This window comes from Nematolebias whitei, chromosome 7 (genome assembly GCF_014905685.2).
Source record: "Nematolebias whitei isolate Nwh7 chromosome 7, NemWhi1, whole genome shotgun sequence".
NCBI classification, from domain to species: domain Eukaryota; kingdom Metazoa; phylum Chordata; class Actinopteri; order Cyprinodontiformes; family Rivulidae; genus Nematolebias; species Nematolebias whitei.
Genome location: NC_056504.1, coordinates 33,037,291 through 33,062,031, shown reverse-complemented (window position 1 = coordinate 33,062,031; position 24,741 = coordinate 33,037,291). Strand labels below are relative to the sequence as shown.

General features: G+C 38.2%; 1 protein-coding gene across 1 annotated transcript in view; it reads left to right on the top strand.

The window, feature by feature from the left end:
* iars1 (isoleucyl-tRNA synthetase 1) overlaps positions 1-24,741 on the top strand; it is a 58,401-nt gene that overhangs the window by 31,711 nt on the left and 1,949 nt on the right. Inside the window, exons 16-32 of the mRNA XM_037678782.1 lie at positions 977-1,171; positions 1,335-1,421; positions 2,534-2,617; positions 4,370-4,514; positions 5,501-5,621; positions 5,848-5,939; positions 6,211-6,288; positions 6,840-6,961; positions 9,668-9,770; positions 10,341-10,424; positions 13,196-13,370; positions 16,985-17,097; positions 19,449-19,544; positions 22,524-22,700; positions 23,044-23,164; positions 23,313-23,438; positions 23,731-23,877. Coding sequence (XP_037534710.1) covers positions 977-1,171; positions 1,335-1,421; positions 2,534-2,617; positions 4,370-4,514; positions 5,501-5,621; positions 5,848-5,939; positions 6,211-6,288; positions 6,840-6,961; positions 9,668-9,770; positions 10,341-10,424; positions 13,196-13,370; positions 16,985-17,097; positions 19,449-19,544; positions 22,524-22,700; positions 23,044-23,164; positions 23,313-23,438; positions 23,731-23,877 — 2,066 coding nt within the window. The remainder of the gene's footprint in view (positions 1-976; positions 1,172-1,334; positions 1,422-2,533; positions 2,618-4,369; positions 4,515-5,500; positions 5,622-5,847; positions 5,940-6,210; positions 6,289-6,839; positions 6,962-9,667; positions 9,771-10,340; positions 10,425-13,195; positions 13,371-16,984; positions 17,098-19,448; positions 19,545-22,523; positions 22,701-23,043; positions 23,165-23,312; positions 23,439-23,730; positions 23,878-24,741) is intronic.

Genomic DNA, 24,741 nt, shown 5'->3' with positions numbered 1-24,741 from the left:
TTTTTTATTTTGTCCAAATTACAAGCTAAAATAACCCGACTTATGTATGTTATGATACTAAACTTTGCATTCATGTTGCAACTTGAGAACGGTTTATTGTTAGATGGTAAATACTGTATGTCCATGCACCCGCCCAGAATAAAGAGGCCCGATCACACCAAAGAATGGCACAAACTTATTCCAAAAAGGTGGTGCTAGAGACAAATTTAAACCACAAACATCAGGAGGTCTTGTGGGTGAAGATCTGTAGGTGCGGGTGTAGCTCGGAGCCAGCTGGAAACTGTTGTGTTCACAGTATCAGAACGATTTGCTGCTTTTCAGCAACAAGAAACTTGGCCGTTTTTCACCAGTAGTTACCTTCACATCAAAGCTTAAAATGAATCCACATTCAGTGCTTTTTCTAGTCCAGGATTCACACGTTTGATCTCTCTAAAGAGCTGTGATAAACTGGAGAGTAAATTATTTACCGAAGGTGTAAATGGATCATTTACGCTGGGCAAACTGTCAGCCACATTATAACATGTGAAGTGGTCCGCTATTACAGGTAATAGCTTTTACCTTTAATGGCAGACCACTTCACATTTTATTGTGTTTAATAGCAGACCACCTAGCTTTGCTAAACACTTTAAATGCACAAAAAATTGCATGCTGATTTAGTCAAAAAGTACTTTTCATTTTGTATTTTGTATTTTAACAAAGCAGTCACATTTTTGTTACCTGGACCAAAAGTGTGATTCTAAAGAGAAGCTGTTTCAGTATTTATCTGTAGATGTTTTGTTTTGATTTTTTAAGTATCATACAATAACCACAACATGACAATTTACTGTTAAAAGTAAATTTGTTTTCACAACATGAGTCAAAGTGAATCAATTATGGTATTATAGCATGTTGTCTAAAAATTACAGAATAAAATCGAACTTGTTTTAAACAATTTCAACAACTTTCTTCTTTTCTCCTTCTGCCCTTGTTTGCCCAGTATTGACAATCTGACAATACCTTCGCGATGTGGTAAAGGTGAGCTGCGGAGAGTTAAGGAGGTGTTTGACTGCTGGTTTGAGAGCGGCAGCATGCCTTATGCCCAGGTTCACTACCCGTTTGAAAACAAGAAGGAGTTTGAGGACACCTTCCCAGCAGACTTCATCGCCGAAGGCATTGACCAGACCAGAGGATGGTAAGCTGAGTTTGAATTAATCTGTGAAGAAGAGTTGGGTTGAGGGACAGATATAGACGGAGACTGATGTTAATGATGGTAGAGGAGCAGGGATGAATGGATGGACTGAGAGGAAGCTGCAACCTTTTTCAGTCTCACCTGACTTTGTTCTTTGTCTCTGTAGGTTCTACACCCTGCTGGTCCTCTCCACAGCGCTGTTCGGAAAACCACCATTCAAGAACGTCATTGTTAACGGACTGGTGCTCGCCAGGTCGGTCCACCGACTCAAAAAAAAGGAAAATGTTTCAGTCACCCTTTCTTTGATCTGAGAATTAAAATGACTTTCATGAGAAGCAAGTTAAATGAGAATATTGCCAAATGTTTAAAGTGTTATTAATGATGGAGAATGCTGAATATATTTCAGGTGGACCAGGTTGTTTCACTCAGTGGGTCTCATAATCAACTGAAATGTTAAATAATGGAACTTTAAAGTAATATACCCACGCTGCGGTAGCTCGGTGGTCTGAGCTGCACTCTCATAATCCTGAGGCTGCAAGTTCGAGCCCAAGTTTTGACAAGAAGAGCATCCGGCATAAAACAATTGCCAGATTTTTCATGTTTGCTCGCTGTGGAAACCTCCACAAAAGAAAGCAGCTGAAAAAAAAAACACAACAAATTTAAAGTATTGTACAAGAACATAAACCTAGGATGGTAATTGGTATGATAACGTTCAATTTTCTTATTGTTTGACTGGATCAGGATCAGTCAGTGCTCATCAGATGATAAATAGTTCTCATGATTTTTGAAGTTCTTTGTGAAGTTATCGCAGATGTCTGACATTCTGAATAAGAAACTGGTTTAACTGTTAGTAAATGAAGGCATGCAAACATTTGGGACCCATTTGGACATTGTGAATTTATGTTAAGTCGCTGTATATTTTTCTTTTTATGAGCAGGGATATCCTGAGCTGCAGCATTCCCAGTTTGTTGCAAAGAACTTCTAAACAAACACAAAAAAGTGTTGTAATTTTAAAGCTGTAGGTGTTGCTTTTCTTCTGTGATCTTATCACTTTTTTAAATAATTTTTAGGATTTATTTCTCTTTATAACTTTGTAATAATCTTAATGAAGTGTTAAATTATGACTATTACTTTATTATTATTATTAATTATTATTGTTTCTTCTGTGCTGCCTTAAAGAAATGCTTTGCAGCATTGCTGCTCGTTCTCGGTTCTGAGATCTTGGTGTCGTTTTGTGCTCCCAGGCTTGCTGACCTGGAAGGACTCAACTAATTTGAATACCAAGTGCATGGTTTCCAACATGCTCCTCTGTTCATGCATGCATGTGGATGTCTCATAATGCCTTTGCTTGACTTATTCCTGCAGCGATGGGCAGAAGATGAGCAAGCGTAAGAAGAACTACCCAGACCCAGGACTGATTGTGCAGAACTATGGAGCCGATGCCCTCAGGTGAGCTTTGTGCTTGAATGTGAGTCTGTGTGTTCCTGAAGTGCTAACGCTTGCGTGCAAGGTGCAGGGTAGTTACCTCATGTTCTTTGCAATTGAGCCCTTTAAAATATTTGAATCACTCTAAACCTTCAACACTGAACAGTTCTTTATACTTCATGTCTACTCAGAATATGCACACACTCATGCATGATCACATGTAAGTTTAATCACTTGTCCCCCTTAATACACTTTCTGTTCTGCCCTGAGCAACCAGAGTGCTATGGACATATGGCCTTTATTAATAAAGCACTTTGCATGTACACCATATGCTGGCATATACACTGAAGAAGAGCAATCTACTAAATTAAAAAGAAAGCAGCAACAATCTGTTTCTATTCCCTGTCTTTGTTTCATGCTGCTATTTTTTTTAAAGTTCACTGAATATAACTTAAACATCAAGAAAAAAAAAATGTCCTGAAGAACAAGAATATGACCAAAATTGACACTGCTCCGTTCTTTTGTGGCCATGCTCCAAGAAGTCATAACATTATACATTTATCTCACTTGTTTTAGTTTTATATTTTAGCATGAGCTGTTGCTATTTAAAAAAGGCCCTTCATTTAAACTTGCAGGATTTAGAACTTTAAATTGAAACACTCTTTGCTAAATATTTAGTTGTATTTTTCCTATTTCATTATGGGTCATTTATAGAAATAAATTCAACTGTTTCATGTTTGTAAAATGTCATTTCTTTTTCTTTTGGCTGCTCCTTTGTCGCCACACTGATTTACCCAAAAGTTAAAAAAAAAAGCCTGTTTTTATTTCCTCTACTTTAGCTTCAATAAGCTATGAATAGTCCCATCGTGCATGTGCCAAGTGTCTCATTGTAGACCACTTGTCAATGTGTTAGCTGACACTAAATCTCTTTTCACACAGTAAAAGGGACATTTTGTTCCTCACTTGTGCAGACTGTAGAAGTGTTAACATTATGCCCCGAAGTTATTTTTGAACATTGCCTGCCTTACACTCCTTCAAGGAACATTTGATTTAAATGTGGAGAGGCGAATATCAATTTTTTGCAAACTCCAATGTGGTTTCCCAGATAGTTGTTCACCTCTCCACAGTGTGTGTCCTCACAATGAAGAGTAGTCCCTCGTTTATTGCGTGGGATCCATACCCTGAAGCCCCACGATAATGTTTCTAAACTCTAAACGCTTTAAAAGAGCCCAGAATGTCATGATTTCAGCTCTCTGCCTCCGCTGCTCTCAGCCACCTGCAAGCATGCTTGGCCACGCCCACTTCTCCTATCTGCATGAGAACAGCTGATCAGCTGCAGCAGGAAGCTTATCCTGCAGTATGGGCTGCACCGAGGTGCAGCAGTTGCTAAATAATTTAAAATAATTTATTTTAAATAAAAAATTCCATGCCGATTGTGTGGCTCATCCATCAATCAGCCAATTGTGTGTCATGTCCAATCTTATTTTGAAAAACCGTGATAGAGCGAGGCCACGAAAATTTAACCGCGAAGTAGCGAGGGACTACCGGCACTGTATTTGCTTTTTTGGGCCCATTTACATTTACTGTCCATATCACCAAATATGCTTCATGCTCATTAACATTTTATTCCATCAGAATTCATTTATGTTTACCCAGAATTTTTTTCCAGTCCCTGGGCACACTTGAAAATGAGATTATTTTCATTTAAACAGCTTTTTCTTGGTTAAATAGAGGTAAAATAAATGAAATCAGAACTTGGTGTCACTCTCATTGTAGACTGTACCTGATCAACTCACCTGTGGTGCGAGCAGAGAACCTGCGATTCAAAGAGGAGGGTGTGCGAGACGTGTTGAAGGACGTCTTCCTGCCGTGGTATAACGCCTACCGCTTTCTGGTACAGAATGTACAGAGACTACAAAAGGTACATTTATCAAAATGAATGTTTTAACATTCGTTCTTCAACTATTCCTGTATTATTCCATTCTATAGCAGATGACTAACGTGAACTTTAGGAAAAAAAAATTCTAATCATAAGCAAAAAATACCCTTTTTGTTAGTTCAGCACATAAATGATGAAAATTCAATTAGTCAAAAATACTTTATTAATCCCAAAGGGAAATTATTTGTTGTTGTAACTCATTATCCTCATTTCATTAAGAGATGTTATAGACCTTGATGGCTGTAGGCAGGAAGGATCTCTTGTAAAGGTCCGTTCCACAGTGGATCCTAAAAAACTGGCTGCAGATGCCATCCAATCCGTCCATAATGATAATGATGATCCGTCCATCGTGAAAAGGAAGCATCTACTCAATTTCTTCATCTGATTGTGTCACTAGCATATTGCAGATTTATTAAATATCAACGTAAACTGAAAACACGCTGACTTGAGTGATTGTAGCAATAAACTTATCAAATGTGATGAAAAAAATTCCCTGACAATGAATTCTTTGTCATTTATAAAGCTGTATTTGTATGGCTTGATGTACTCTGTCATTTAGATTCTGAGCACTTATACAAATAAGAAAGACATTTTTTTAAATAAACAGAAGGCTCACATAGGCATGTTGTTATTTTTTTATTAGCCACTCCCTTCTGCAGGGTCGCCTCTGTAAGCAAACATATTAAAGGTTTGAAAACTGTTTTACGCCTGATGCCCTTCTGACAACCTGAGCTTGAACCCTCAGCCTCACAAAAATGTGGCACTGACCACTGAGCTACTGCATCCCCCTTTGCTCACATGGTTATGAACTCTGCACATGTAGTAGAAGGTTTTATTTATGTCACATTGTGGTTACAATAGTTGTAGACATATTTGGGACTTCTGAGACACCAGTCACAAACTATATACAGCTTTTTTTAAGTGTGTATGTGACATGACGTTCGTTCGTGCTTGTAAAATTTTCTCAGGAGGACAACATTCAGTTCCTCTACAATGAAAACACAACGAAACAGAGTGACAACATCATGGACAAGTGGATCCAGTCCTTCACACAGTCCCTCATTCAGTTCTTCAAGGCTGAGATGGGTGGTGAGTCATTCTGTCGCTTCATACTGAATCTGAATCATTTTTTAGGAATTTATCTTCACTGCGTCACACTAACCTTAACCACAACCTGAGGCTTCTTTTGGTGAATGTAGACATTAGTTGTTTTTTTTTTTTTTAATTTTACATCTTAAAATATGTTATAATCCTCAACCAGTTCTTGGTGTTGTTTTGGAGTGTGATTGAAACAGAGAGTTGGTTCTGGTTGCAGCGTACCGCTTGTACACTGTCGTGCCTCACCTGGTCAAGTTTGTGGACATGCTCACCAACTGGTACGTCAGGACCAACAGACGCCGCTTGAAGGTGAGAACACGGTCACAGAAAGCATCACTAGAACTATCTTGTATCTGTAAATTCTGCTGCTGCGGGACATGAACCTAACATGTTTTGAAGGTCACACAGTTGGTAATTAATTTTTTTTTTTTCAGTGGGGGAAAAGTAAATCTAACCTTGTGTATGAGAATTTTACAGCAGTGAATGTGTGGCTGATATGTTACTTATGCTAATATCTGGAAGCTAATCCAATATTTTTACTTCACCAACGTGAAAGAACTTATGGATGTGAACTTTTCAGGGTGAGAGTGGCACTGAGGACTGCCTGTGGGCGCTGGAAACCCTCTTCAGCGTCCTGTTCTCCATGTGCAGGCTGATGGTGAGTCATTTGGTTTTTGCACACAAACAAGCGAGACCATGAAAAAAAGGTGATTGCACGGGGGAGCATTACTGCAGTGATTTAATTTTTCTTTTCGCGTGTACAAGAAAATATAACTCAAAAACTTACGGGAGTGGTGTGCGAGTGCGTTTCTGTGCTTATGAATTATGCATCAGCTGCAGGAGGTTTTATTTGTAACACATGATTGAAGGTGTTTGCATGTGTGCTATGAGGCACGCTAAGAGGCAGTTAGCCTAACCCATTTCAATACAGATCAGCTGTGAGCTATCAAATTAATTAGCTGTGGGAAAATGGAAGAAAATTGCATTAGAGACATGCTTGCAGTTTTTCAGTTCTGTTTAACACATTTGCACCCATTGATTGAAAAAAAAAAAAAGAGCCATATCAAGATTCTTCTCTCAACTTACAGATCTTTTATTTCTAATAATGTAAATTAATCGTGCAGAGCAGACAGTTTAATCTTTTGTTTTTCTTCTCCCCGTTCTTCCTTTCTCTCATGTCTGCCTGCTTTCATCATTCTTTTCCTCCAGGCTCCTTTCACACCCTTCATTACAGAAATGATGTACCAAAATCTGCGTCACCTCATTGACCCAGCATCTATGGAAGAAAAAGACACAAACAGCATCCACTATCTCATGCTGCCTCAAGTCAGGTTGGGAAAAAAAAAACATTCAGAAACGCATCAAACTGGGGTTTAACATTCATAGATATCACGGCTGCCTTTACAATCATTTTAGTCGGCTTTAAAATGTCAAAAAAGTCCCAATAAGGAAAAAAAAACTGTAACTGTTTTCTTAGTCATTTCTATTTTAGTATTCTTGTGCACTGTGTTCACTTTTTTATATCAAACATGGAGAAAGTGAAACAAGAAAACGAGCAGATTTCTGCCAAAAAGGGTAAATCTGAGGGATTTCCATTATTTTGCTGACATGAATAGATTATGTGCAGTGAAACATCAATGAGCTGGTGAAAAGTTGTTCCATCAGGACTTTGTGGACCACCACACTGAGCTGAACAAACATTAACAAACATTCGAGTTAAATGAAGTGTTTCTGAAAATCATTTATGCTGCCAAAAACAAGTCTAATAGATTTCTGGTGGTGCTCTGCATCTGATGGATAAAGTAAATGAGCATCTGTTGGCTGCATTGAAATTTGATTTGTCTATTTGCTTTTGCCAACCCCAGGGAGATGCGTGTTGATTTATTTTTCCTTAAATAAACAGAACTCACTTTATTTCTCTCTTCAGTGGATCCCTTTGCCTCCCTTTCTTTTCACACTCAGATTAGTTACAGGATCTTGTAATTTCTTGGTCAAGGACTTTTCAGCAGGTCCGTTTCCTACTGAAACTGTTTTTTTTTTGTTTAGTTTTTTTTGACCAAGTGGCTGTAGCATGGGTCATGGGGTTTAAATGGCTGTTCTTGCCACTCAGCAAATGCATCATATCCCTTGGTATGTGCCCCTTTTCTCACAGGATATCCACTGCTTTATTTAGAGTCTTAATCTGGTTCAGTCAGTGTGTGGCCTTACTTTCTTCAGTTTTACACTCTTAAGTCTGCCAGAGGAAGCATAAGACCACATTAGTTTGTAAATGACTGTCATAATTCTCATTTCTGCATTTAATCAGTCCCGCTGTATGTTTGCACATTGATTAATAATGAATAGTATAATGAATTGTCACTGTAGATTAATTTTGACTCATCTTCTTGCAGCCTTAATCACTTTGTTTTATGTGTATGGTAGTAAATTAGCTGTAAATAATTTTTCACGCTGACGTAACATCATTGATGACCTCCAGTCGTGTCATCTCTGTGTGCAAACTGAAGGAGATACGGAGAAATACTCGCGCAGAATAAAAATGGCACTATCTGGTTCTCTGCCTTGCAGAATGGGTTTTGCTGATGTAATATGATTTCTTTCCCCTCACTTCATTGACTTTGCTAAAATGTGTGGCTTGGTGTCTGATCTATTTTGAAAAGCCTGAGATGAATTTCTAATTGGCCAAACTTAATTACACCATCTTGAACTATTGAGGAAAAAGTTCTGACGTGAATAAATGTCCATTTGATTTTGCACAAGGAAGATAGTTTGTGTGATGGTTCACATAATCCCCCCTGTCACTTAGTGCTGCTGCTTTATGAGCTGCTTGTCCTTCCTGCTGCTGGATGGGACTACTTCACCTCAAAGGTCAGCCACCAATCAGGTGGTGGGAACAGCTGCTCCCCAATCACCTCATTAAACGATTGACCGTCCCCGGTGGCTCTGCCTTCTCATCTTATTCTGCCTTGTGTGCACATGTAAGGAGCACACAGTATGACTAAATGATTTAAGGGTAGTGGTTCTGTTATTTGGGCTCATTTGGGGTTGTTCAGCTTTAAATTTGAACTCAAAAGAAGGTGGAGGTCTTGTTGTACCTTGGTAATGGGTGTTCCTGTAATAAGGAGATGGTCCTGAAGTGTGTCTGTGACTATTTGTGGCACAGGCCCTGTCACTGTGTGTTATGTTTGCTTCAATTTTCCATTTAGATTTTTTATTCACCTTTAATTAGAGTGTGAGGGTTGCTATCAGTTACCTAAAGAATTACTGAGAATACAGAAAAAATATCAATAAAGATCTTGATTCTATTGTTACAATAAGGCAGATGATGTATAGTGCATAACCATAATGAACAAAACTCATATATTCATAGTAGACTTTTTTTTTTTTTTACTTGCTTGCTTGGTAAACCTTTTGTTCTTATTCAAACACTCAAACAGTCCTCATTAAACCCTAAATGAAATTAAAGTAAATATTTACTTTCACCTTTAGGCCATACTTAGTCCAGTTTCTGTCTGGATGTCTGTTCAGCCCCAAAAGGCTCCCAGTGAGTCTCACACACCTACAGACTGAGCTCCAGCCTGCGTATATGCAACAATCAGAGCAGCAAAAGACTATTCCTCACTATTTTGTAATCTTGAGCTTCTAAAGAGTATATTATCATGCAGTTTTTACTCAGTTTTGTCAAAATTGTTGTCAGGAGCTACAACACAAAAACAACTTTAGCTTTGTTTATCATCTCCACAGCTGAACGCTGTCCGATAAACGATTGTGCGGCTAAGTTGGACTGAACCAACACAAAGCTGATGGAGGGGGGTGCGGAATGAAGTGATTATTTTAAAGATTGTTTATTTTAGTTTGTAATTAAGAGGGTAAAATAAAAATGTGTAGAAAACGGTTTTTGTGATCACATGCTTTTAATATTAGCTGCGCCGCTTGCTTTACTGAACAGGCACCTATGAGTACCGATATATTAACATTATCAATAACATGGTAGCACTTAACATTTGTGTTCTAAAGCATTTTTTTTTTTTTTCTTTTAGGGAGAATCTGATTGACAAGCGTATTGAAAGTGCTGTCTCTCAGATGCAGTCTGTGATTGAGCTGGGCAGAGTGATTAGAGACAGGAAGACCCTGCCCGTCAAGGTAAATCACCACTCGAGCATTTGAAACACGGCTCTACGAGGTGCGCTCAAACACTGCAACTGAAGCTAAACTTAAGGAGTCAAGTAATGACTTTAATCTGTGTAGAGCTTTTCGAACTACATTTTACCTTGTTAATCTGAGGAATCAACCCTCATATTATTGTGTGATACAGGATGCAGAGACAAATTTATATCAAATTTGGGATTTGTTGAAAAACTAGCCCTAATAACAATTATTTGACCCAAAGCACAGTCAGGCTATTCATGTGCATTGGGTGCGTGAAACCATGTATTCAGTAAACTTGGTTCAAGCCAGACAACTTGATTAATTTGATAATAACTTGAATCATTTTGAACTCACCTTGTAAATTAAAGCTAATTTATTTAGGATCACAGCCTCCATTTTAAAGTTCTCACGAACGAGGACATTAACTCAGAATATATTTGTTTGGTTTCGTTTTACAAAGCCAAGCTTCCACAGAAGGAAATTAACACTCTTAACATTTAAAATACAGTATACATTCATATTTCACGTAACTTGCCATTGTCCACTAATTTTTTTGTCTTTCAGTATCCACTGAAGGAGGTGGTAGTTATCCACCAAGACCCAGAGGCCCTGAAAGACCTCCAGTCTCTGCAGAAATACATTCTTGATGTAAGTAAACTCTGTAGGATTGCAAGTTGACAGATTTTTTTTCTCCGTAGTGTTTTTGCTTTCATCTATTTTGGCTGATTTCCTGTGCTTTGATCAGTACTATTAAACATACAGTTTGAGGAAACGTTTCCCAGAACCAAGCTCAGATTTCAGAGCCACGTCACAGCATGGCGACTGCATATTGGAGGATGAGGGGGGAGGGAGGGTGAACATCAGAGGGAACATCTTTACACGCTTTCAGCAGTAGTCAAAATTTGTATGTCTGCCTTATTCAGAAAAGCGTGTGAAGCAGACGTCTTGGAAAAGTGTTTCACATTTGATTCCCCACATATGACAAAATATTCAAATGTGAACATTTAACTTTTTCCCACCAATAACACAGACCTCACAATTAGATTGTGGTCTGTATTCAGGAGCAATTTTATATAGCTCATATTTAATGTACACTGGTTGTAAAATTACTGATTTACATTTCTACAGTAAGATAAAATCTAAGTCTGGATTTAGTACTAAAACTCATTCAGCAGAAAATTAATATGAACTCATCAGACAGACTAATAAAACCATTTAACTACAGGAGGTAAATAAACTGGCCGTTCTGCTGGAACAACCCCTGTTTTATTATTATCATTATTGGTTACTTACCTCCACGGTTTCCTTACAAAGAATTACGTCAACTATAGGGTATGTTACATTTCCATTCATCCATTCGACCTTTATTTATACAGGTTAATCCCGCTGAGCCTCAGGGACTCATTTACAAGAGAGACCTGATTCCAACAAAGAGTGATGACAATAGTAGACAACAAAGACAACTGTAGGCAATCATAAAAGGAAACATACAAATTGAGAAGAACAAATAAAATAAAATGGCATTTAAAAAGGTAACAAACAAAAAAACAACTAGATTATAAAGTGGTGTAGAAAACTAAAAACAGGAATGTCTGCATTGGTTTTTGCCAGGAATTTAATAGATTTTTGAAGCCACTTTTCGAGGTTAAGGCCGAGATCTTCAGATCTTTGTGCAAGATATTCCAGAAAACAGGAGCGGAGTAGGAGAAGGCCCTTCTGCCTAGTTCAGTCCACACTGAGGGAACACTGCAGGTAATAATGTCCTGGGAGCGCACGCTGTAGCTGCACTGACTATTACTTTATTACTATTACTATTACTTTGTCTTGAAATTCTATCTTATATCTAAGGTTCCTATGGGATTTAGATGGCAATTCAGCTCCAGCTCTTTGTTCTGTATGAAGTTATTGAGTAACGTCGATTTAACCTTTAAAGATATGACAGCAGAGCTTTTGTTGGATCCTGCAGACTTTGCCTTGGTTGAAGTCCTTTATTATCCATCCCCATGTTTTTCTGGTCAGATGGTAAAGATTTGGTTTCACAGTCCAGGGAGGATGGATATTTGTGCATTGTGAAGCATCTGTAGTGTCATTAAGTCAGATTTGAGCTTTTACTTAAGAATCATTAAGATTGATACACATTTAGTTATGGGTCCTCAAAAATGTCTGTTTGAAGTACAGAGAAATGACACCTCCGCTGACATGCTTTTTGGGTCTCTGATTTTAGGCTCCAGAGCATCGAACCTAAAAAATAGATATTTTATTAAAGTTCTTTACAAAGCATAAGATGCAACAATTTTTAAAAAATTGCTTTAGTCAGGTGGTGGAGCAAATGAGATTTTGAATGTCAGCCTTTTGTGGCCAAACATGCATTTAATGACCTTTCTCCATGTCAGGACGGAAAAGGTCAACCACAGACTGGCACTTGGAGTTCTTGCATCTGAATTTCAGCTTTCCTCAGCTTTCCTTTACTGACATGCCTGTTGGTGTCGTCTCTGATGGCAGAGTCTCTACTGAGCCGAACATGCCCTGTAGAATATTCATTGAGTCACTGTTTGTGCTGACAGAAGCCCCAGTCCATTGTAATGCGCTCGTAATATTGTATGTTGCCACTTTCAAAGTCATCACACACAATATGGTATTTATTCTGAAAATAAGCAGGTTATTTTTGTGAAATCAGTACATTTATTGAATCTTGTAGCCCAGCTCAGATTTTACAACCCACGCTGCCTTTAACTTCATCACTCAGCCTGCTGCAGTGGCCTGTCTGTGCTCGCTGTCAAAAAGTTAACTCTGCCAGAACTCTGCCTCAACCTGAACAGTGTGATTGACTGAGAGGAGGAGAGTGGGCCTGTCAGTAAGGTTATACTTAGTATCTCTATTGTTTCACCAGATATGATTCTATCACAGATTTCTCTGCTTTTGGCCTGAAGAAACAAGTGGGGGCTGGATCAGAGAATTGTTTTACTGGAGATTTAAAAAAAAACATATGTCTGATTTCACGACTCACGTCCTGTTTTGACTTGCTTTTTAATTTTGTCACTCTGCCAACTTACCGATTTGCTCGCATGTTCCTATTTGCGTTAAGTTTTATCAGCAAATATTGTTTTAATTTGATTTTTTTGGTTTGTGTTTTTGTTAATTTTGTAGAAGCAGCAAAGTTCAAGTTCTACATCTTTGCCATTTTTGAGACACTATTGTAAATTAGATTTTTAATTGAATAACTTTTTTTTTTTTTACTTGTGCAGCAGCAAAACCTTTGTTTGTCTAGTTTGAATAGTCACCAAATGCACATAACCTAAACTCTAAATGCCTCTCATGTAGATACAGACACGTCATAGGATTATAAGCATCTCTGTGAACTAGGACGCCATGACTTTATATGATTGAAGACAGTCTGACATCTTTTTTAAATCCCATAGGAGCTCAATGTGCGACAGTTGACACTTTCAACGGACAAGGACAAGTATGGTATCCGTCTGAGAGCCGAACCCGACCACATGGTGCTGGGCAAGAAATTAAAGGGGGCCTTCAAAGCTGTCACTTCGTCCATCAAGGAGCTCACCAGTGAGCAGCTAGAGGCCTTCCAGAAGACAGGTATTACTGAGTAAAAGTACTGATCTTAGCTTTAAAAATTTTCAGAAGTTTAAAAACATTAGCTGCTTAATCTTAAAGTTTATGTTTTCTATGATTTTTAGTTACCTATTTCTCTTAGGAATTATAAGCAATGTTTTGGTATTTTTAAGATTTATTCTGAAGTTGTTAAAAAGTGTCATTTTTTACATCAATGTATAAATGTCTTGTTTTTATCACTGCCCGGCCTTGATTTTTAAGTAACCCATTGATGCAAATACAGAAACCATTTTCCTGTCATTGCAATTTGCAATTAAAAAATACATATATACATACATATACATGCATAAACACATACATACATATATATACATATACATGCATACATACATACACATACATACATCAATACGTACATACATACACATACATACGTCCATACGTACATATATACATACATACATACATACATTTATATACGCATGTATTATACATATATGTGTATGTATTATACTTATTCAGGTCTCTCGTAAATGAGTCCCCGAGGCTCAATGGGATTAAACTGTATAAATAAAGGTTGAATGAATACATACATACATACATACATACTGTATGTGTGTGTATGTATATCTATTTTTTTTTCTTTCTTTCTCACGTCGGTTAATTTACACGTTGTTCTCCAATGCTGCCAAGAGAAACAAGCAAGCAGGTCTACAAAAACATGTTCAGAATTGACTACCCATCTCTCCACCCCTGCAGCCTCAAAATTGATAGAGGCTTCCTAATGTATACATATCACTTCATTTAATTAGCATTTTATTAAGTCATTGTGAGAACCCTGCTTTTTTACTTGCATTTTAATTCTGACAACATTGATTCATTCACCCATCGGTCCCATAAATCAATTTAATGTGGCATTGCTTCCTGTGTTTACAAGGGGAGGGGGAGAGGATGTAGTGTAATAACCACCCCCCAGGGTGACAAAGGAAACTAACCAACCCAACCATCGACAACAAGTACTAACCCATCATTGGCAGTCATTCAAACCTTTACCAAAATGCTGTTTGATGAATGCTGAAACCAAGGACTGCAAATGGTGCCTGTGGCTGCAACTAAACAAATAAACTAGACTTTTTTGTCTGGTGGACATGACAGACAGGACTAAACCTAAATAAGTAACTACTTTTTAACATGCCCCCCAAAATACAACCTGCCACTACCAATATCTTCAAGCAAGTTTAAGCTAAGTCATTTATAATAAGTTGACTTGTCAACTGCTTTTGAGCAGCTTTCTAAGCAGCCTGTCATCTTGTGTACTGTAGATGGTCATTTCTAGCTGTGCTTGTTTAAACCAGAGATTTTAGGCAAGGAAATTAATACAAAACATGTTGTTACATGTAAAAATCATCAAGCAGAAAAACACAGCCAAACTTCTTTTTCATACAGGATAAGATATATATTATTTTATTCTATCAATACAAACATTTGCTTAGTTTCTCTTCCTCTTTTGAGTAATAGAAAATATTTAAAAGCTTTTGCATCAAACCAGTGTCAAGGAACAGCAGCAATAGCAATCCTCTTTGCTGTCGTCTGTTGAACTTCCAGTTTATAGAGGAAACAAATGTGCTTGAACACATTTTTGACCATGATGAGTCCCATATGAAAAACAAAACGATTGAAGAATGTGTTAGCGTTGAGGATGACGAGGCTTGTTGGCCCTGCCTGGGGGTCGGTTACTGTAACTATAAATGGTCAAAACGATCTCTTACACTTTAAATGTTGTTCAAACAGACAATGTCGTAGTTGCTTCGTGTTCCAGTTTTAGCATTCTAATTTTACTTTGGACTGTTTCCAAATATGTTTGCCCTTAGGAAAAGTTTTGAGACAAAGAGATGGGAAAACTGAGCTCTGGCTAAAGAAAAGCTCAATTATTATTATTATTATTTAAATCAAAAGACCGTAATATTGCTTCATAAATGATGAGTAATTGAAAAGCAATAGAGCAGTCAATGTGAACAATAATTCCTCGCAATAAAGTTTGTCCCCAGCCTCGTAAATACGCAAACACACACAACCAGTTTATCTGCAGAATGCAATCAGAGCTCAAGTTGGGATCAAAGCAGGTCAAGGTATCTCGTCTCTCCAATTATAGATAGCTGAGGAGAACCCCCAGAGTCTCTGGGGAACGAAACGGCAGAGGTCAGTCGGGCTGTGGGAACCTCGGATTTCCAATCACTTGGATGTTTTTGAAGTCAGGCCAGTTAGAGAGGAAAAAGGATCACGAATGTTGGAAAGAAAGAGAAGGATTTTATAGTAGATGAAAAACATGTTATGGAAGGAAAACACGATGGAAATATGCGCTCCATGTTTCATTACACAACTGTTCAAAGGGAATATTTGTTGACTGGCTTCAGGCAGATTATTCTAAAATATAAAGCATGCAAAGGTGGACCAAAAATTGTTAATTTGATAAAAATGTTGAACAGTGAAGTCAATTTGTGGAATATTTATGAGAACGTGTTGTAAATATAGATAAAAATGGCAGCTTTTCAAACAGTTTCTCATCTCTTTTTATAATTCTTAATATCTGCTCAGATTTAAATTAGTGGGGCAAGAATTTGCCAAAAATAGCTGCAGCCTAGTAGAACCTACTTGTACCTTTTGATACCAATGTGTCTGATAAGGTAGAAGAAAGGGGGTTAAGGGAGTGGATTGAATGAAGCTAAGGAGCAGAAAGCAACACAGGAAACCAAAGCGTGGAAATTACAGATTAAAGAGAAGCAGAGAGACTGTTTCATTCAGCCTCCAGGGGTGGAGGAGTACAAAGGACAGTGTGACGTGGTCATGGTTTCTTAGTTAGAACACAGATGTGGCTAATTGCTGCCTTCGGCAAAATAATGTTATAGGTAGACAAGAGTTTTCTGTATTCAAAAAGCGTTCAATACAAAAATACAGTTTTCTGTATTGTTTTAAAGCTCAAGCTCTGCATAGTTGTGAGTCGAGAGAATAAAGCTTTGGGGATCTTGTAGTAAAAGCAAATAATTGTTGTATACACAGTCACTTTTTACACACAAAAAGATTTGCAAGTTTAAAAAAAAAAAAAACCTGACATAGTCAGAAGCAATGTAAAGAAAACTACTGTTTGGAGTAGAAAACCTTTTAATAAGTGCATTTGAATAGTTTATATTTAATGTATTTGTTTAAATGCTTCTTTAACATGGATATGCACATTTTATTTATTGCACTGCATACTGCCACTTGGTCACGCCCACTTCTCTGCTGCAGAGCAGAGATCGGCTGCAGGAGGAAGCTTCTCCTGCAGCTTGGGCTGCGCACAGGTGCTAAATAATTTAAAATAATTTATTTAAAATAAAAAATTCCATGCCGATCGTGCGGCTCATCCATCAATCGGCCAATTGTGCATGATGTCCAGTCTTATTTTGAAAAACCGCGATAGAGCGTGAGTCTGCAAAAAATGAACCGTTAAGTTGCGAGGGACTTCTGTAATCCCTATGGTGAAAAATATATATTTTTTGATAGCCTTATGGTATAGAAATGGATTGTGTTAAAAATCATAGACATTTTGTTGTGTATTTCAATATGATTCTGGTCCGTAATGATGTCTGGTTAATTTTAAGGATCAATCATGGTTGACGGCCATGAGCTCCACGAGGAGGACTTGAGGCTGATGCACACCTTTGATCAGAGTTCTGGCTCTGCTGCGCAGTACGAAGCACACTCCGATGCCCAGGTTTGTTTGCAATAAAAACCCAGTAGTTGTAATATCATCCATCCATCAATGTCCTTTACCCACTTTATCTATGTCAGGATTGCTGGGGGCATGGTGACCATCCCAGCAGTCAAAATGCAAGAGGCAGGACAGTTTTAATACCCAAGCTTGGAAAATTGAACGCCCTTCAGTATAAAGAAAAAAAGAAAAACATAAATATAAGATTTGTTTTCTTAGACAAATATGGTTTCTTATTTTATAGCCTGGCTCATGTCAGTTCTTTCATTTTGCCATCATATTTATTAAAATGATGCAACTTTAAGCTCTTTGAAAATTCTCCTTCCTGCTGTAGCCGTGTTTGTTTTGGAACATCGTTTATCTCTTTTGTTTCTGCATTTATAATTGAGGACTGCATTTTTTTTTTAGATTGCATTAAGGTTTGTGTAGGATTTCCACTCTATCCACTCTTTGTTAGCCCAGTGAAATGATAATAGAAACAGCTATACTTGTCCTCCTGCTGCTCCCGCGCTCCTCCCTCTTGACTGTTACATTACCCGCTCTTGTTGGATGTATTGAACTACTGTATATAATGTAAGTGATCCTAAAAAAGAGGAAAAATTCTGCTGATGCTCTGAGCTGCCATATACTGTAAATGCATTTATGTGTCTTTGCTGTAAGTGTGTGATGTATGAAATCATTTCACGGTTAAGTGGACTCCAGCATGTATGCCTCTCCCTCAGGCTCCTTCTAATCAGTGCTCCTCCGACCGTACACACACCACACGGCTGCACCTTAATACCACTAAACTGAGATGGCTTTTAATTCTGTCTCCTACTCAAACTGACTCCAGCCTCCATCTGTCAGTGTCTCTTCTCCCTCTCGTTTTCTCTTTCTCTGTGGTTTTTATGTTCTTCTGTCATGCTATCATCCTCGTTTGGTTAAAAGTTCAAGACAAACACAACTGCAATATTTGCCTTGGTGTGATTTTCGTGATGTGATCAACGCAAAAGAAACGTTTTGCAAATCTAACAAGGTTGAGTCAAGTCCTATGGACAGATTCTTCTTTGTTGATACGTTTCGTCTTTTTCCCAACACACTTCAGAAGTCTTTAGGTTAAAAGATGAAACATTTCAACAAAGAAGATTCTGTCCAGAGGACCTGACTCAACTCCGTTCATCTACCTGGATTATTGAGCATGCATCAGAACGTTTTGCTTTAAAGTGTTTCTTATTTTATCTTCAGTTTAACCTCCTGAAAATAGTTTGTTTTTTCTACACCCAACAAAAGGTGGCTTTGTTGCTATAATAAACTCGTAGAAAACGGTGAAGTGTTTTTAGTTCTGCTTGTTGTGTGAAGCAAAGCGAGCTCGTGTAGCTCGTGAATAATCAGAACTCAATTTTCAACTGACACAAACTCTTCATTCTAACAAAGACAAGACGTAGTTTAGAGCCAGGTTTATAAACCGTTTTAAGACTCTACAATCATCCATCCATCCATTTTCTTTACCCGCTTGTTCCATTTTGGGTCACGGGGGTCGCTGGTGCCCATGTCCAGCAATCACTGTGCGAGGGGCGGGGTACACCCTGGACGGGTCGCAAGTCCATCACAGGGGACTCTACCATCAGTTCAATGTTACTTTGCTTTATTATTATTGGCATGAAAGTGGAACCTTTTGTTATTAAGAAATATAAAGTTGAACTAATTTGTGTAACAAATTAGCAAACTTATTAGCACAAGCAATATATTGAACACGTACATACAAAATACAACACTAAGTAACCGATGTTCAACTTTAGTCTGATTACCTTGTAGTTTTTAAAATATTTTTAGTTATTCATAAAATATGTAGATGTAATTGATTATTGTAATAAATTTATGCAGAGTACAGCTGTTAAAATTGATATCCTGATGCATGCTCAATAATCCAGGTAGAAAAATCTAAAAAAGTGAAGTCAAGTCCTCTGGACGTTAAAAAAAAACGAAACAAAATAAATTGTAGAAACGTTTCGTTAAAATGTATATTTTTTGCTGTCATTTAATAAATAAAAAAATATAGCTTTAAAGGGATTGAAAAAGTAGCATTTTTACAAGTTCTGCAGGTTTTATTTCTTAGTGTTACCCTTAGTGTTAAGCACTTTGATAACAGTCTATCTGTTTTAAATTGTGCTCTATAAATAAATATGACTTGACTTGACTTGACTAACTTAGCAATAATGAACACTTCTTTTATAAAACTTTCATCTAGTCTGGGTTAAGGATTCTCTACAGTCAATCCCAAACACTTGCTTATATAAAGCAGGTTTTCTGTGAAAATCAGAGCAGGTTTGAATTGGTTACAAACTCCTCAGTCACTGTGGTCTGATGTCATGTAGGTCCTCATGCTGTTGGATGTCACCCCAGACCAGTCCATGGTGGACGAAGGCGTCGCCAGGGAGGTCATCAACCGCATTCAGAAACTACGCAAGAAGGTGGGGCATTTATTTCATGAGCACTACTAGCTCTGCTAGGAGTGACACATAACAAACTACTACTGAATTCTACAGTCCAGTGTTTAATAACTAGTCCAGCATGTGGCGTCGATGAAAGAGTCGGCGTTTAATCAGCGTTGCTTCAGGCTGAGGAAGACGTGCACTGCTGTGACTAATGACTTCAACTTCTTAAGGAGCTTTTCCTTGTTTTATATGTTTAAACTGTTTTTTTTATGTACCCAGTCTTAAAAAGCTTAATTTATTTCCAGAGCATCTACTGCTCATACTAACTGCACCTGAAGTTGGTTACAAATTGTTTTTTTTTTAGCTAATCCACACAGTAGTAATACAGCACAGAAACATATATACTACTTTTCACTCTTGTTTCCTGTCTTTAATCACTCCTGTGGCCTCCCTGCCTCTTCATCTCATTTGATTGTCAGAGCAGTGTTGAAATCTTTCCACTACAGCGACACAGTTAGAGGTTTCTCCATTATAAGGCTGGCTTAATAGAAGCTTAATTACAGTCTGGCCCCTTTCAGATTTGATGTTGGAGCTTTGAAGTAAACTGGGAAGTAAAGACGGATTAACCAACAACCTCTTGTTTTCACAAGAAACAAACAGGTTTTTCCATCTCCCTATAGCAGCGCTGTGCACTGGCTTCCGGCCAGGATAAATTCCTCCGGTTATTTCAAACTGAGATCTATGAGGAATTTTCCACCCCGTGGATGGGAATTAATTTTTAAAGATTCTTGTACATGTTGAGTAGTAGTTTGTCGTTGCACCCGAGTTGTGAATGTTTGTGTGGTTTGTAGAATTGAAAAACAGGGGGTCATCATTTCTCTTTTTTTATTAAATACTGTAGCTGATGGTGTTTGTACAAACCGGATTCCAAAAAAGTTGGGACACTAAACAAATTGTGAATAAAAACTGAATGCAATGATGTGGAGATGGCAAATGTCAATATTTTATTTGTAATATAACATAGATGACGGATCAAAAGTTTAATCTGCGTAAATGTAACATTTTAAAGGAAAAATATGTTGATTCAAATTTCACAGTGTTAACAAATCCCAAAAAAGTTGGGACAAGTAGCAATAAGTGGCTGGAAAAAGGAAATTGAGCATAAAACGAACAGCTGAAAGACCAATTAACACTAATTAGGTCAACTGACAACATGATTGGGTATAAAAAGAGCTTCTCAGAGTGTCAGTGTCTCTCAGAAGCCAAGATGGTAAGAGGATCACCAATTCCACCATTGTTGCGCAGAAAGATAGTGCAGCAATACCAGAATGGTGTTACCCAGCGTAAAATAGCAAAGACTTTTAAGTTATCATCATCAACCGTGCATAACATCATCAAAAGATTCAGAGAATCTGGAACAATCGCTGTGCATAAGGGTCAAGGCCATAAAACTCTACTGGATGCTCGTGATCTCCGGGCCCTTAAACGTCACTGCACCTCAAACAGGAATGCCACTGTCAAGGAAATAACAGAATGGGCTCAGGAATACTTCCAGAAAGCATTGTCAGTGAACACAATCCACCGTGCCATCCGCCGTTGCCAGCTGAAACTCTACAGTGCAAAGAGGAAGCCATTTCTAAGCAAGCTCCACAAGCACAGTTTGCACTGGGCCAAGGGTAATTTAAAATGGAGTGTGGCAAAATGGAAGACTGTTCTGTGGTCAGATGAGTCACGATTTGAAGTTCTTTATGGAACACTGGGACGCCATGTCATCCGGACCAGAGAGGACAAGGATAGCCCAAGTTGTTATCAACGCTCCGTTCAGAAGCCTGCATCACCGATGGTATGGGGTTTGCATGAGCGCTTGTGGCATGGGCAGCTTGCAGGTCTGGAAAGGCACCATTAATGCAGAGAACTATGTTCAGGTTCTAGACCAACATATGCTCCCATCTAGACGTCATCTCTTTCAGGGAAGACCCTGCATTTTTCAACATGATAATGCCAGACCACATTCTGCAGCAATCACAACATCATGGCTACGTAGGAGAAGGATCCGGGTACAGAAATGGCCAGCCTGCAGTCCAGATCTTTCACCTATAGAGAACATTTGGTGCATCATAAAGAGGAAGGTGCGACAAAGAAGGCCCAAGACGATTGAACAGTTAGAGGCCTGTATTAGACATGAATGGGAGAGCATTCCTATTTCTAAACTTGAGAAACTGGTCTCCTCTGTCCCCAGACGTCTGGTGAGTGTTGTAAGAAGAAGGGGGGATGCCACACAGTGGTAAAAATGGACTTGTCCCAACTTTTTTGGGATTTGTTGACGCCATGAAATTTGGAAACAACAGATTTTTCCCTTAAAATTATACATTCTCTCAGTTTAAACTTTTGATCTGTGATTTGTGTTCTATTCTGAATAAAATATTAGATGTTGGCACCTCCACATCATTGCATTCAGTTTTTATTCACAATTTGTTTAGTGTCCCAACTTTTTTGGAATCCGGTTTGTAGCTTGATCTGACACACAAACACATATGAGCTATACAGACATCATCAGAATGAGGGCCTTGACTCGAGCAAGCTTGTAAAACTCCCCTCTATTGATTGACTGGTATCTGGTTAAATTATTCTTCTGCCCTTGAGATGTGCTGGCAGCCGTGTGTGTGTCCATTCCAGACAATGTGTGTGTACGGTGATGTACAGCTGTGCGCTGCTGCACACTGCAGATTAGAGTGAGATCAATGTGTTTGAATGCAGCAAGGTTAGTGGAAGCTAACAGCGAACAATGCCAAAATAGATGGGCTTTCATCCAGCAAAAACATCCTCTTGTTCTCTTCTGTCTATTTTTTCTGTGCAGTTTTCTGCTTTTTGTTATCAAATGTTTTACTTTCAGCGTATTACAAGCTTATTGTGACTCCTTCATTTTCTCAACAGCCTCCTGTAGGTTTTAAAATGCTGCCCTTGGTATTTGCCTTTATAAAACACTGTGTCCTATCTGTCATCTTATGATATTAGGGACATTTGGTGCCATCAGATGAAATAACAGTGTATTACCGCTGTCAGCCAGAAGGGGAGTACTTGGCATCTGTGGTCCAGGCTCACACTGACTTTATTCTGGCTACCATCAAGGCTCCTCTTCTTTCCTACCCTGTCCCAGATACTGCCAGCGTCATCATAGTGGAAAAGACTCAGGTATGAAATGATCCCTTCAGGGAGCGCAGAATCTCTGTTGTCTGTGTAATTCAGACTCGCCCTAACCAGCAGGTTGAACATTTCTCACAAAACCTGCTGATGCCAGTCGGCGTATGAAATCACAAGTATGAGTAATGCTTTGAGCATGTGGGTTATGATTGCCACTCAAACTGCTTTTAGGATCCTACATAAATTAAAATATTGGATTACACATCTCAGTATATGTCTCACAATTGTCATGTCACAGGTTGATTGTGGATTTGAGTTTTAGATTTGATTACTTTATAACAGATGCACAAGTTGGTCTTTCTCTCTTTAAAAGCTCGTTTTGTTTTGTTTTCAGCTGAAGGGCTCAGACTTAGAGTTAACTATAGTGAAGGGATCTACACTCCCTCGAGCTCTTCTAAATGGACCAGCGTGCACATATGTGAACCTCAGGGTGAAAGTCAACAACAAAGAACAAGGTAGCATAAATAGACTGTACACAACACGTTTTCCTGTCGCTATATTTTAATTTTTTTGTCAACTTGCTGGTACAGCATAAATTCAGTGTTCCACAAGCGAAAACAGCTTGTTTTTAGTAATCTCGTTTGTGTGTACATTTGTTTTCAGAGGGTGTAGTTCTGTTGGAGAACCCCAGAGGGGATAACAGACTAGACTTGGACAAACTGAGGAAAGTTTGCAGCAGCATCTTTGGAACCAATAACACGCTGCTCAAGTTCTTCAGTAATGGAGCTGGTAAGAGGTGTTTTGGCTGCTCAGACAAACATAAATCCTGCTCTTTCTGCTTGATTCAGTGAGACCAATAAGTAAATGTCACAGCAGACAAATCCATCATCTCTTAAAGTGAGTGACTTACTTATTGTCACTTTCTTGCTGCAGTGTCTTGTTAAGCTTGACCTGTGTTTTTTTTTTTTACTGAACATAAACAATACGCAGATTTTTTAATGTTTAAACAACTGTTTTTAAAATTTTGTTTCCCTTTTTTCTTTATGCTTTTTACTTATGCATTATTTTATGTTTATTACAGAATTGACCAACAAAATGGATCTTCAAGCTCAGAGTGGTAAAACTTTGGCTGTGACTTCAGACCCCTCCTTTCAGGACCCCATCAGCACTGCTAACACCCTGCTGTGTCCCTATGTAAACCTGTTGCTGTGCAATGCACAACCAACTGGTGAGAAACACATGTAATATACTAAGAATTTCCTATTGTTAAAGATTAAGGCTTTTAGTGTTGTGATTTGTCATTATAATCAGAAAATCAGGGCGGCTATTTGGTAAATGTGTTATTATAATCAGAAACTTGTAACATTTTTTAAGCTTATGGCTGCAAGATGTCTATTTGTTTTTGATTATTCTCAGTGTATCTCAAATACTGTAATATACATTCATATTGTTTGTACTTCATGGAAGAAGTACAGATTTTTTTTACTGAAAAGTAGCCTGTTTATATTTGAGGTGGATCCATAGTTGGAAAAAGTACTTTTCTGACTGGATTTATCCCATGAGGCTTTTAAAGCTAGTTAGTTTTCAACTTCTGTGCGAGAAATTGTTGACACATCCTTTCATTCCTGTGCAGTTATTAAATAGCTGTCACTAAAAGCTCTTTGCAGCCTGCTTGTTTAAAAAATATGACGTTTATTCCTTTTTGTCCTTAAAAATTTACAAAAACAAAATGCAAGTTTTTGTTACCCTAAGCTTTAAAATTTTCTAAATATTGCCTCATATTTTCTGCACTTACATAAAACTGCTGTCTGATCTCATCTTGAAGTACAGCCATCTCCTAAGATGACGGTTATAGTGCTGCTTTCCCCACTTCAACTGCCTGATGGTTTGCCAGAATTTTCTCTGAGCTGATCAAGAGTCTTGTCTATAGCCTCACCGAACTCCTCCCACATCCCAGCTTTTGCCTCATCTACAGCTCACTTGGCCCACCAATACCCCTCAGCTGCCTCTGGGCAGAAGTGTCATGTGACTTCAATTCATTTTGTGAAAAAAAAAAAAAAAACCTATCTTATGCATTAGCATAAGATCGTGA